Here is a 12,384-nt window from a genome sequence, read left to right as displayed (position 1 = left end):
GGAGCCACCCCCTTCCCCTCGCCACCATGCCTGGCTAATTTTTTTTTTATTTTACTTTTAGTAGAGACAGGGTTTCACCATGTTAGTCTCACACTCCTGATCTCATGATCTGCCTGCCCTGGCTTCCCAAAGTGCTAAGATTACAGGCATGAGCCACCACATCTAGCCAGAACATAATTTTTAGAAATCAATTTATTAATTTTTCTTTAATGGATCATGTTTTCAGTGCTACCTAAGAACTCTTGGATATTACGTGCTAAAGATTTTCTCCTATTTTTTTCCAAAAGTTTTATAATTTTACATTTTATATTTAAGTTTGTAATTCATTTTGAGTTAATTTTTAGGGTTTTTTCCCCTCTGGATGTCTAATTGCTCTAGAAAAATTTGTTTAAAGAGATAACTTTCCTCCGTTGATTGTTGGTTTACATTTATCAAAAATTGGTTAGGGATACAGTCAACCCTTAAACAATGCAAGGGTTAGGAGCAGCAAACCTCCACAGAGCTAGAAATCTGCATGTAACTTTTGACTCCCCCAAAACGTAACTGCTTACACCCTACTGTTGAATGGAAGATTTACCAATAAAATGAACAGTCAATTAACACATATTTTGTATGTTATATGTATTATATATTGTATTTTTAAATAAAGTAAGTTGAAGAAAAGAAAATGCTATTAAGAAAATTAAGAAAGAGAAAATGTATTTACTCTTTATTAAGTGGAAATGGATCACCATAAAAGTGTTCATCCTGGTTGTCTTCATGTCAAGTAGGCTGCGGAGGAGGAGGAACAGGAGGGGTTGGTCTTGCTGTCTCATTAGTGGCAGAAGCAGAAAATCCACATATAAGTGGAACTGTGCAGTTCAAACCCATCAACTGTATTTGTTTAGGTCTATTTCTAGGTTCTTTTTTTCAATCTATTCATTTAGCTGTCCATTCCTCCCCCAGTATCACACAGCCTTGATTACTGTAGCTATATCATAAATCTTGAAATTAAATAGATTGATTTCTTTCACATTATTCTTTGAAATTGTTTTAGCTATTCTAGTTCTTTTGTCTTTCTATACACATTTTGGAAGAATCTTATTGATATCTATTTTTTAAATTTTGCTGTGATAAGTCCTGTACATGTTTTTTAAATTTACGCCTAAGTATGTTTTACAGAGATTGTAAATGACATTTTATTTTAATTTCCATCTTTTTAATTTCAACCTGCCTATATCATTATGTTTAAATTGAGTTTCTTTTAGACTGCATATGGTTGGGACATATTTTTTGACACAGTCTGCCAATCTGTCTTTAAATTGGTTTATTTAAACCATTGACATTTAATGTAATTATTCATATTAGAGCACAAGTCTGCCATTTTGTATTTTTGTTTTATGTTTGCTCTGCTTTTTTTTTTTTTTCTTTTGGTACTCTATTTTTTTGACTTCTGTGTGCTTACTGAACATTTTTAGAACTCTATTTTGATTTATCTATAGTGTTTTTTAAGGTACCTCTTTGCTTAGCTTTTTAAATTTGTTTCTGTAGATGTTATTTTATATGTATATACAACTTATCACCATTTACTAGTGTCGTTTTTTTTTTTTAACCAGTTCTACTGAGGTATAGAAACTTTAACTTCATTTATGTCCCTTTACTTTACTCTGTTTATGTCTTAAATATTTCCACTACATTTATTTAGAACCACTCAGTGTTATAATTTTCACTTTAGCTGTCAAAGTGAAAATGATTTAGAAAACACAAGAGGAGAAGGAAAGTTTACTATACTTACCCATATTTTTACTTGCTGTGATTTTTCTTCCTTTCTGATGTTCCAAGGTCCTTATTTTATCATTTCCTTTCTGTTTATAGAATTTCCTTTAGCTATATTTTAGAATAACCCTGCTAGCAGCAAATTCTCTTTGTTTTCTTTCTCCTGAGAATGTTTCATTCCTGAAGTATATTTTCACCAGGTAAAAGATTCTGTGCTTATAGTTCTTTTATTTCAACACTTAAAAAAATAATGAGAAATCCACTGCAATTTTAATTGTTTTCCTCTAAAGGTAAGGTGTTTCTTTCTCTGATTGCATTTACTTTATCTTTCCTTTTCATAAGTTAACTACTATGTGTGTTTGCACAGATTTCTTTGAGCTTATCCTATTTGGGATTTTCTTACCTTGTTGAATTTGTAGGTTTATGTCTCTTGCTAAATTGGGGAGATTTTCAACTATGTTGCTTTTGAACACTTTTTCAGCCCTGCCCTTTTTCAGCTTTCCTTCTGGGACTCTGGGGAGATGAATATTACATCTTTTGTTTTAGTCTCACAGGTCCCCTAAGCTCTGTTAAATTTTTAATTTTTCTTCAGTATATTTTCTCTGTTGTTTGGGTTGGACATTTTCTAATGTTTTATTTTCTAGTTCACTGATACTTTTCTTTTATCTCCATTCTGCTGTTGAGCCATCCACTGAGATTTTTATTTTGGTTATCGCATTTTTTAGTTCCAAAATTTACATATAGATATTCAATATAGTTATTTATTATATCTTTTATTTCTTTTTGATACTTTCTACTCTTTCATTTGTTTAAAGTATATTTTAAACATACACTCTATGTTTTGTTCATTGACTTTTTTTTTTTTTAGACGAAGTCTTGCTCTGTCGCCAGCCTGGAGTGCAGTGGCGTGATCTCGGCTCACTGCAACCTCCACCTCCTGGGTTGAAGGGATTCTCCTGCCTCAGCCTCCAGAGTAGCTGGGATTACAGGCGTGTGCCACCACACTGGCTAATTTTTGTATTTTTAGTAGAGACGGGGTTTCACCATGTTGGCCAGGATAGTCTTTATCTCTTGACCTCATGATCCACCCGCCTCAGCCTCCCAAAGTGCTGGGATTACAGGTGTGAGCCACCATGCCTGGCCTTATTGATTTATTTTTATCATGATTGCTTTAAAATCTTTGTCAGATAATTGTAACATATCTGGCATCTCAACATTGGCATTTATGGTTGTCTTTTTCATCCAGTTACATATCTCCTGGTTTTTATGTGTTAAGTGATTTTTTATTAGTACCTGGCCCTATTTGTATTATGTTATGAAACTCTTTTTTATGTAATCTTTTGTTTTGGCTGGATTTTATGTAATCTTTTGTTTTGGCTGGCTACATTGTTCTAGCGAGAGAATGGGGAATAGAGGCTGCCTCATTACTGTCACATGAAAGTAGATCAGTTCCCCGATTCACCCTGTGCTGGCAAGCAAGGTGGGGAAGCACCTCATTACTGCTGAGCAGAGATGAGAGCTCTGGCCCTCCACATGGTCTCCACTGACACTCTGTGTCTATGTTTGTTGGGGATGGGGGTCATTACTGACTGGCAGAGATTAAAGTTTCACAGCCCTACTTGGCCTTCTCTTTCACTATCTCAGTGGGAGTGTTGGGGAAACTCATTACAGCTTCTCAGGGAAGGAAGTCTAGTCCCCACCCGGCTTTTACTGGGATGGTTGGCAGTGAAGCCATAGTTGCTTCCGGAGCAGAGCAGTTAGCATCTAAATTTTTTCTTCTTGCTAAGCCACCTCTTTTCTGACCCTTTAGGTAGAGATAGGTGTTTATTGGAACTGTGTGTGTGTGTGTGTGTGTGTGTGTGTGTGTGTGTGTGTGCGCGCGTCCATTAGAGTTTCAGAGTTGCAGGCTTCTCAGGCTCCATGTCTAGAGTACTTGCAGCAAAAAGAAAACCCAGACTTCTTGTTCCTTAAGTCCTGAGCTTTCTAGCCTGGCTGCTTTCTTCACTCCACCTTTCAGAGTCCTCTTGTGTTTGCTTTATGTATAATATCCAGAATTTGTAGTTGTACTTAGGAGGAAGAATGTGGAAAAGTATACCCACTCCATCTTCCCGGTCCGCAAATCTTCAACTGGGTTTTAACTAAACATAATAAATACATTTTGACATAAGGGAAGCTATTATCAATATAGACAAATACAGAGAAAAAAAAAAACACAACCTGAGTAAGAACCAACCAGAGACAATATCCTGCATCAGTGTTAAGATTTTGGTTTTAATCATTGGGCTGTGACCAAAGAAACACACACTGAAGTACGTAGGGATAAGGCGGAATTTAGTGATAAAAGGAGATTCTAACTGCAACTTACTCTTAAAAACCAACAGTAGTAACGCTTATATGTATAGAAATAATGTTAAAGAGGCATGGTAAAATGTTAACATTTGAGGAATCTAGTGAAGGTATATGGGAATCCTTTGTACTATGTTTACAACTTTCTAAGAGTATGAAATTATTTCAAAAATGAAAAATTAATAAAAATAAACATGTATGATGGGGAGGAGACACAACCAAGCATAATATTAGATACAAAAGTAATAACAGAGCATATAATCATTAAAGTGCACAATAAGTGAGATAAATTACAGAGGATATACTGACTTGGAAGACCAAAAAGGAAGAATCTACAATGTAAAGGAAAAAAAGTGTCACTGGATTATAATGAAAATATTACATATCAAGACTTGTGGGGTGCTATGAAAATGGTCTGTGATAAAATGTATACACTTTAAGTAGCCTTTAATATTTAAATATTAAACAAGAATAAAACCTAACAATAAATGAACTAAGTGTACATCTTAGTGAATAAGAAAAAGAAAAACAGCCAAAAAACATAAGATGTAAATTGATGAACTAGTTAACAAAGATATCACAGAGAATATGAACAAAGCCAAAATTTGTTTCTTTTTCTAAAAAAAAAATACTAATAAATGATAAGCCACTGACAAGATTGATCAAGATATATAAAGAAGACACAAATAAATAATAAATACCCTGGATGAAAATGAGAACATATCCATCAATAAAGCTGAGAATGTTCCATGGAAAAGATGAACTTGGATTCCGATCACTTATCATGTACAAAAAAAAAATCAATTCCAGGTGTATTAATAGCTTGAAGGCCAAAAAAAAAATCTTAAAACCCTAACTAGATAATGTATGTGAAAATTTTTTATTTTTAGGTATATAAATACCTCCTGACCAAGACAAAAATAGTATTATTTTAAAAGAAATAATTGATAATTTTACCTGGGTCAAGCTTTAGAAAATTTAACCATCCAAAATCACATTTCAGACTGAGAGAAGCAATTATGATGAACTCCTTCAATGCCTGTCTCTCTCTTCTTGCTCCCTATACGGACTCTATTTCTTCTGGCACTGCAATTTTGAAAATATACAAACCCATGTGTTTCTTTTTTCCCCCCCATGTATCTTCCTTCAAGAACCATAACACAAAGCTCACTGTCATCTAATATCTGCAAACAGTTGTTTCATATATTTACAAAGCTTTTATTATTGTTTATAGCAGGAAGATAAGTCTTATGCTAGCTTCTACATTGCAGGTGGCATCAGAAGCCTCCCTAAACTTGATTTTTAAGTCATCACCATGATTCAACATCATTTCTATTTCAAAGGTGCTTCCCAAAGTAAACAGCAATAAGGAAAAATAGATGGTGACTAACAATGGTCCTGACATCTCACCAAGCTACATAGAATCTGTTAGATGACCAAATACTGTACTTAGCTTTTAAAATGAGGATCAGTGCTTAATTGATAGGGAGAATGATTCATTTCTCAGTTCAGGAAAATAGTTCTGATGGTTATTTGTCAATTAAAAAAGCAAACAAATCAATTATTCAAAGAAAATTCACAGCACTGAAGAGAAAACTTCCTCTCTGGAACATTTCCCAATGGACTAGAGAAATTCACATAAACAATATCAAAGACAAGTTCTGCTCATTGGTCCAAACTTTGGGGTACTATGTCTAAAACGTTCAGATTGAATAGTTATCAAGCTCTAGGAAACTCACCTCTGAACAGGAACCCACTCTCCACCCCTGACACCATTACCCACTGCTGCTCCCCTTGCTGCCAGCCTATGACTTGCTGCAGGGCCGCCTGCTGCCAACCCATCTGCTGCATGTCCAGCTGCTGCCAGTCTTGCTGCTGCCCCAGTTGCTGCAATACATCCTGCTGTCGACCTAGCTGCTGTACACCTGTCTACTGCTGGATAACCTGCTACCACCCCACGTGTGTCTGCCTGCCTGATTGCCTAAACTAGTGCTGTGGATCCAGATGCTGCCAGCCCTCCTGCTGCCCAGCCTGCTGTGTGACCACCTGCTGCAGGACCACCTGCTGCCAACCAGCCTGTGTGACCAGCTGCTGTAGCACACCCTGCTGCCAGCTCACCTACTGCAGCTCCAGCTGTTATGGCCAAACTGACAGTGGGTCCAGCTGCTACCAACCCAGCTCCTGTGCACCCATGTACTGCAGGAGAACCTGCTACCAGCCCATGTGTGCCTTCCTGCCTGGTTGCCTAGACCAGACCTGTGGATCCAGCTGCTGCCAGCCCTGCTGCCGCTCAGCCTGCTGTGTGTCTAGGGACTGCCAGCCCAATAGTTATTGATCAACTTACCACAGATCACTACCTGCATAATACAAACTTCCATCATCAGAATAGCCAGATATCCATTTATTTCTTTCTATTTTTTTTTTTTTTGAGACAGAGTTTCACTCTTGTTACCCAGGCTGGAGTGCAATGGCACGATCTCAGCTCACCGCAACCTCCACCTCCCAGGTTGAAGTGATTCTCCTGCCTCAGCATCCTGAGTAGCTGGGATTACAGGCATGTGTCACCATGCCTGGCTAATTTTGTATTTTTAGTAGAGACAGGGTTTCTCCATATCTGTCAGGCTGGTCTCGAACTCCCAACCTCAGGTGATCCACCCACCTTGGCCTCCCAAAGTGCTAGGATTACAGGCGTAAGCCACCATGCAGGGCCCAGTTATCCATATCTGTGGCAAGCTCACTCCACTTCCTCTGCTGATAACATATATGCTGTCAGTAAACTGTCAGTCATCTTCTTGTTAACAGATTTATGAGGTTGCTTAATGAGTGCAATCTTTTTCACTCCAATATTCTCTTCATTGACCGAGCTGCTGGTCAGCTTCATCTGTTCTTGATGTGGATTTATGGTCTGAGCCTTGACAAAATGATCTCTGTTTTTTTACCCTAGGAAAATTTCTAAAAAAAAAAAAAAAAAGAAAGCTCTCATATCTGTCTTATTAGATCTTTTTTCTCTTTTTGAGATGGAATTTCACTCTTATTGCCTAGGGTGGAGTGCAATGGTGCAATCTCAGCTCACTGCAACCTCTGCTTCCCAGGTTCAAGTGATTCTCCTGCCTCAGCCTCCTGAGTAGCTGGGATTACCGGTGCCTGCCACCACACCTGGCTAATTTTTTGTATTTTTAGTAGAGATGGGGTTTTACCATGTTGGCCAGGCTGGTCTCAAACTCCTGATCTCAGGTGATCCGCCCACCTTGGCCTCCCAAAGTGCTGGGATTATAGGCGTAAGCCACCACACCTGGCCCTTATTAGATCTTTACAATGATAAATCATTTTGTTTCAATATAATACAAATTTTTGTGACTCTTCTATGACAACTCTGTATTATCTTCCTAGCTGAAAGGAGCATTGCTTGTTTATTTCCTAATAAAGTCTTTACTATCATGCCTCCTGTATTATGTTTTGTATTGTTTCCATGATTGTTTTGCATCTCACATACATTATCTAATCTAAGTCACATGACAGCCTCAAACTTGGACAGAACCAAGGTGAGTAAAGTGACCTGCATCATGCCATGTAGCTAAGGACAGACAGAATCGGGTCTAGGCCCAGGGTTTCTGATTTCAGCTGTGGTGTTGTCACATTTACAGATGACTATAAAGAAGAATTTATACTAAGGACTTAGCACCAGGAAGAGGTGTGGTTTACGTTGATCTCTGACAGTAGACACACCAATTCCATGCATTTGCAGATCATTTTCTACTAACAAAGCTCTTCCCAAATTTATTCCCCTAACAAATAGTCACATCTTAAGATCAACAACTTGTTTTCAGAGCCCTTGTGAATCATGTGAACATTTTATTTTCTCAGTCTCTGCTCAGCCGCTGGTGAACTTCTTTAAATATTTTTGAGCACCCATTCTGTTCCTGCCTCTGTCCTAGGACTTTGGTGTGAAAGGCTCATCTGGAAATATATGTTTGTTGAAGTCATGGAATTGGCATTCTGTATGTCCTCATTCTTCTGGTCACCCACATAAATGGTAACAGGAGATTAAGTCATGCCCCATAAAACTTAGGCCACACTTCATTTGCACCCAAACATTGAGAGATAATTTGTTTCCAGTTGAAAGGGACGAAGCTTCCAGAGGAAAGAGAAGACAGCAATCTTTGCTATTCTGCAGCATCCACTGGTGATACCCAAGCAAACAGGGTCTGGAGTGAACCTCCAGCAAACTCCAGCAGAGCTGCAGAAGAGGGGCCTGACTGTTAGAAGGAAAACTAACAAACAGAAAGCAACAGCATCAACATCCACCAAAAGGATGCTCACGCAAAAACCCCATCCGAAGGTCATCAGCATCAAAGACCAAAGGTAGATAAATCCACAAAGATAAGGAAAAACCAGCGCAAAAAGGCTGAAAATTCCAAAACCCAGAATGCCCTTTCTCCTCCAAAGGATCACAACTCCTTGCCAGCAAGGGAACAAATCTGGATAGAGAATGAGTTTGATGAATTGACAGAAGTAGGCTTCAGAAGATGGGTAATTCTAAACTCCTCCAAGCTAAGGAGCATTTTCTAACCCAATTCAATGAAGGTAAGAATTTTGATAAAAGGTTACAGGAAATGCTAATTAGAATAGCCAGTTTAGAGAAAAATGTAAATGACCTGATGGAGTTAAAAAACACAGCACGAGAAATTCATGAAGCATACACAACCATCAATAGTCAAATCGATCAAGCAGAAGAAAGGATATCAGAGAGTCAAGATAAACTTAATAAAATAAAGTGTGAAGACAAGATAAGAGAAAAAAGAACCAAAAGAAATAAACAAAGCCTCCAAGAAATATGGGACCATGTGAAAAGACCAAACCTATGTTTGATTGGTGTATCTGAAAGTGCTGGAGAGAATGGAACCAAGTTGGAAAACACACTTCAGGATATTATCCAGAAGAACTTCTCCAACTTAGCAAGATAGGCCAACATTCAAATTCAGGAAGTACAGAGAACACCACAAAGATACACCTCAAGAAGAGCAACCACAAGACACATAATCATCAGATTCACTGAGGATGAAATGAAGGAAAAAACGCTAAGGGCAGAGAGAGAGAAAGGTCAGGTTACCCATGAAGGAAAGCCCATAAGACTAACAGCAGATCTCTCTGCAGATACCCTACAATCTAGAAGAGAGTGGGGACCAATATTCAGCATTCTTAAAGAAAAGAATTTTCAACCCAGAATTTCATATACAGCCAAACTAAGCTTCATAAGTGAAGGAGAAATAAAATCCTTTACAGACAAGCAAATACTGAGAGATTTTGTCACCACCAGGCATGCCTTACAAGAGCTCCTAAAGAAAGCACTAAATGTGGAAAGGAGAAACCAGTACCAGCCACTGCAAAAACATACCAAAATGTAAAGACCATCAACACTATAAAGAAACTACATCAGCTAATTGGCAAAATAACCAGCTAACATCATAATGACAGGATCAAATTCACACATAACCATATTGACCTTAAATGTAAATGGGCTACATGCCTGAATTAAAAGACACAGACTGGCAAATTGCATAAAGAGTCAAGATCCATGGGTGTGCTGTAGTCAGAATACCCATCTCACATGCAAAGACACACATAGGCTCAAAATAAAGGGATGGAGGGATATTTACCAAGCAAATGGAAAGAAAAAAAAAAAAACAGGAAAAAAAATTCTAATCTCTGATAAAACAGATTTTAAACCAACAAAGATCAAAAAAAGACAAAGGAGTGCATTACATAATGGTAAAGGGATCAATGCAACAAGAAGAGCTAACTATCCTAAATATATATTAACCCAATACAGGAGCACCCAGACTCATAAAGCAAGTTCTTAGAGACCAACAAAAAGACTTAGACTCCCACACAATAATAGTGAGAGAGTGGCTGGGCACGGTGGCATATGCCTGTAATCCAAGCTCTTTAGGAAGCTGAGACAGGTGGATCACAAGGTCAGGAGTTTGAGGTCAGCCTGGCCAACATGGTGAAACCCTTTCTCTACTAAAAGATACAAAAATTAGCCAGATGTGGTGGTGTGTGCCTATAGTCCCAGCTACTGGAGAGTTGGAGAGAGGAGAATCGCTTGAACCCTGGAGGTGGAGCTTGCAGTGAGCTGAGATCATGCCACTGCACTCCAGCCCGGGCAACAAAGTAAGACTCCATCTAAAAAAAAAAAAAAGAAAGAGAGAGAGAGAAATGGTGAGGGACTTGAACATCCAACTGTCAATATTAGACAGATCAATGAGACTGAAAATTAACAAGGATATTCAGGACTTGAACTCAGCACTAGACCAAACAGACCTAATAGACTTCTACAGAACTCCACCCCAAATCAACAGAATATACATTCTTCTTAGCGCCGCATAGCACCTACTCTAAAATTGACCACATAATTAGAAGTAAAACACTCCTCAGCAAATTCAAAAGAATGGAAATTATAATAAGAAGTTTCTCACATTTGTGTCCTTTGTAGGGACGTGGATGAACCTGGAAACCATCATTCTCAGCAAACTGACACAAGAACAGAAAATCAAACACCACGTGTTCTCACTCATAGTGGGTGTTGAACAATGAGAACACATGGACACAGGGAGGGGAATATCACACACTGGGGTCTGTTGGGGGGAAATAGGGGAGGGACAGCAGGGGTTGGGGAGTTGGGGAGAGATAGCATGGGGAGAAATCCCAGATATAGGTGATGGGGAGGAAGGCAGCAAATCACACTGTTATGTGTGTACTTATGTAACAATCTTGCATGTTCTTCACATGTACCCCAAAACCTAAAATGCAATAAAAACAAATAAAAATAAATAAATGAATGAATAAAGTCTCTCACATCACAGTGCAATCAAATTAGAGCTCAGAATTAAGAAACTCACTCGAAGCCAGGCACATTGGCTCATGCTTGTAATCCCAGCACTTTCGGAGGCTGAGGCGGGTGGATCATGAAGTCAGAAGATTGAGACCATCCTGGCTAAAATGGTGAAACCCTTTCTCTTCTAAAAATACAAAAAAAATTAGCTAAGCATTGTGGCACATGCCTGTAATGCCAGCTACTCAGGAGGCTGAGACAGGAGAATCGCTTGAACCCAGGAAGTGGAGGTTGTAGTGAGCCAAGATTGTCCCACTGCACTCCAGCCTGGGTGACAGAGCAAGAGAAAAACACCCTCTAAAAAAACAAACAAACAAAAACAAAACAAAAACTCACCAAAACCGCACAACTACAGGAAAACCGAACAACCTCCTTCTGAATGACAACTGGGTAAATAAGGAAGTATGGCAGAAATAAATAAGTTCTTTGAAACCAATGAAAACAAAAACACAACATACCAGAATCTCTGGGACACAGGTAAAGCAGTGTGTAGAGGGAAATTTATAGCACTAAATGCCCACATGAGAAAGTGAGAAAGATCTAAAAATCAACACCCCAACATCACAATTAAAACAACGAGAGAAGCAAAAGCAAACAAGTTCAAAAGCTAGCAGAAGACAGGGAATAACTAAGATCAAAGCAGAACTGAAAGAAATAGAGGTACAAAAAAAACCTTTAAAAAATCAATGAATTCAGGCGCTGGGTTTTTGAAAAGATTTACAAAATAGATATATTGCTAGCCAGACTGATAAAGAAGAAAAGAGAGAAAAATCAAATAGACACAATAAAAATAAAAAAGGGGATATCAGCACTGATCCCACAGAAATACAAACTGCCATCAGAGAATACTCTAAACACCTTTACGCAAATAAACTAGAAAATCTAGAAGAAATTGATAAATTCCTGGACATATACACCCTCCCAAGACTAAACCAGGAAGAGGTTGAATCCCTGAATAGACCAATAACAAGTTCCGAAATTGAGGCAATAATTAATAGCCTATCAACCAAAAAAAGCCCAAGACCAGTGGGATTCACGGCCAAATTCTAAAACTATTCCAAAAAATACAAAAAGAGGGATTCCTCCCTAACCCATTTTATGAGGCCAGCATCATCCTGATACCAAAACCTGGCAGAGACCCAACAAAAAAAGAAAATTTCAGGCCAATATCCCTGTAGAACATCAATGTGAAAATCCTCAGGAAAATACTGGCAAACCGAATTCAGCAACACATTTTTTTTTCACTTTCTTTTTTTTTTTTAATTGCATTTTAGGTTTTGGGTACATGTGAAGAACATGTAAGATTGTTGCATAGGTACACACATAGCAGTGTGATTTGCTGCCTTCCTCCCCATCACCTATATCTGGCATTTCTCCCCATGTTATCT

At 38.2% G+C, this 12,384-nt stretch overlaps 1 protein-coding gene across 1 annotated transcript; it reads left to right on the top strand.

The window, feature by feature from the left end:
• Positions 1-5,791: 5,791 nt before the first annotated feature.
• On the top strand, positions 5,792-6,436 carry LOC116552600 (keratin-associated protein 9-2-like). Its single transcript, XM_032279353.1, has 2 exons — positions 5,792-6,028; positions 6,092-6,436. The coding sequence occupies exons 1-2, from the start codon at positions 5,792-5,794 to the stop codon at positions 6,434-6,436; spliced, it is 582 nt and encodes a 193-aa protein (XP_032135244.1).
• The last annotated feature ends 5,948 nt before the right edge of the window (positions 6,437-12,384 follow it).

Source organism: Sapajus apella, unplaced genomic scaffold (assembly GCF_009761245.1).
Source record: "Sapajus apella isolate SASKATOON/1434 unplaced genomic scaffold, GSC_monkey_1.0 scaffold12, whole genome shotgun sequence".
Taxonomy (NCBI): Eukaryota; Metazoa; Chordata; class Mammalia; order Primates; family Cebidae; genus Sapajus; species Sapajus apella.
Note: the sequence above shows the minus strand (reverse complement) of the source record. Positions and strands in the feature narration are given on the sequence as shown.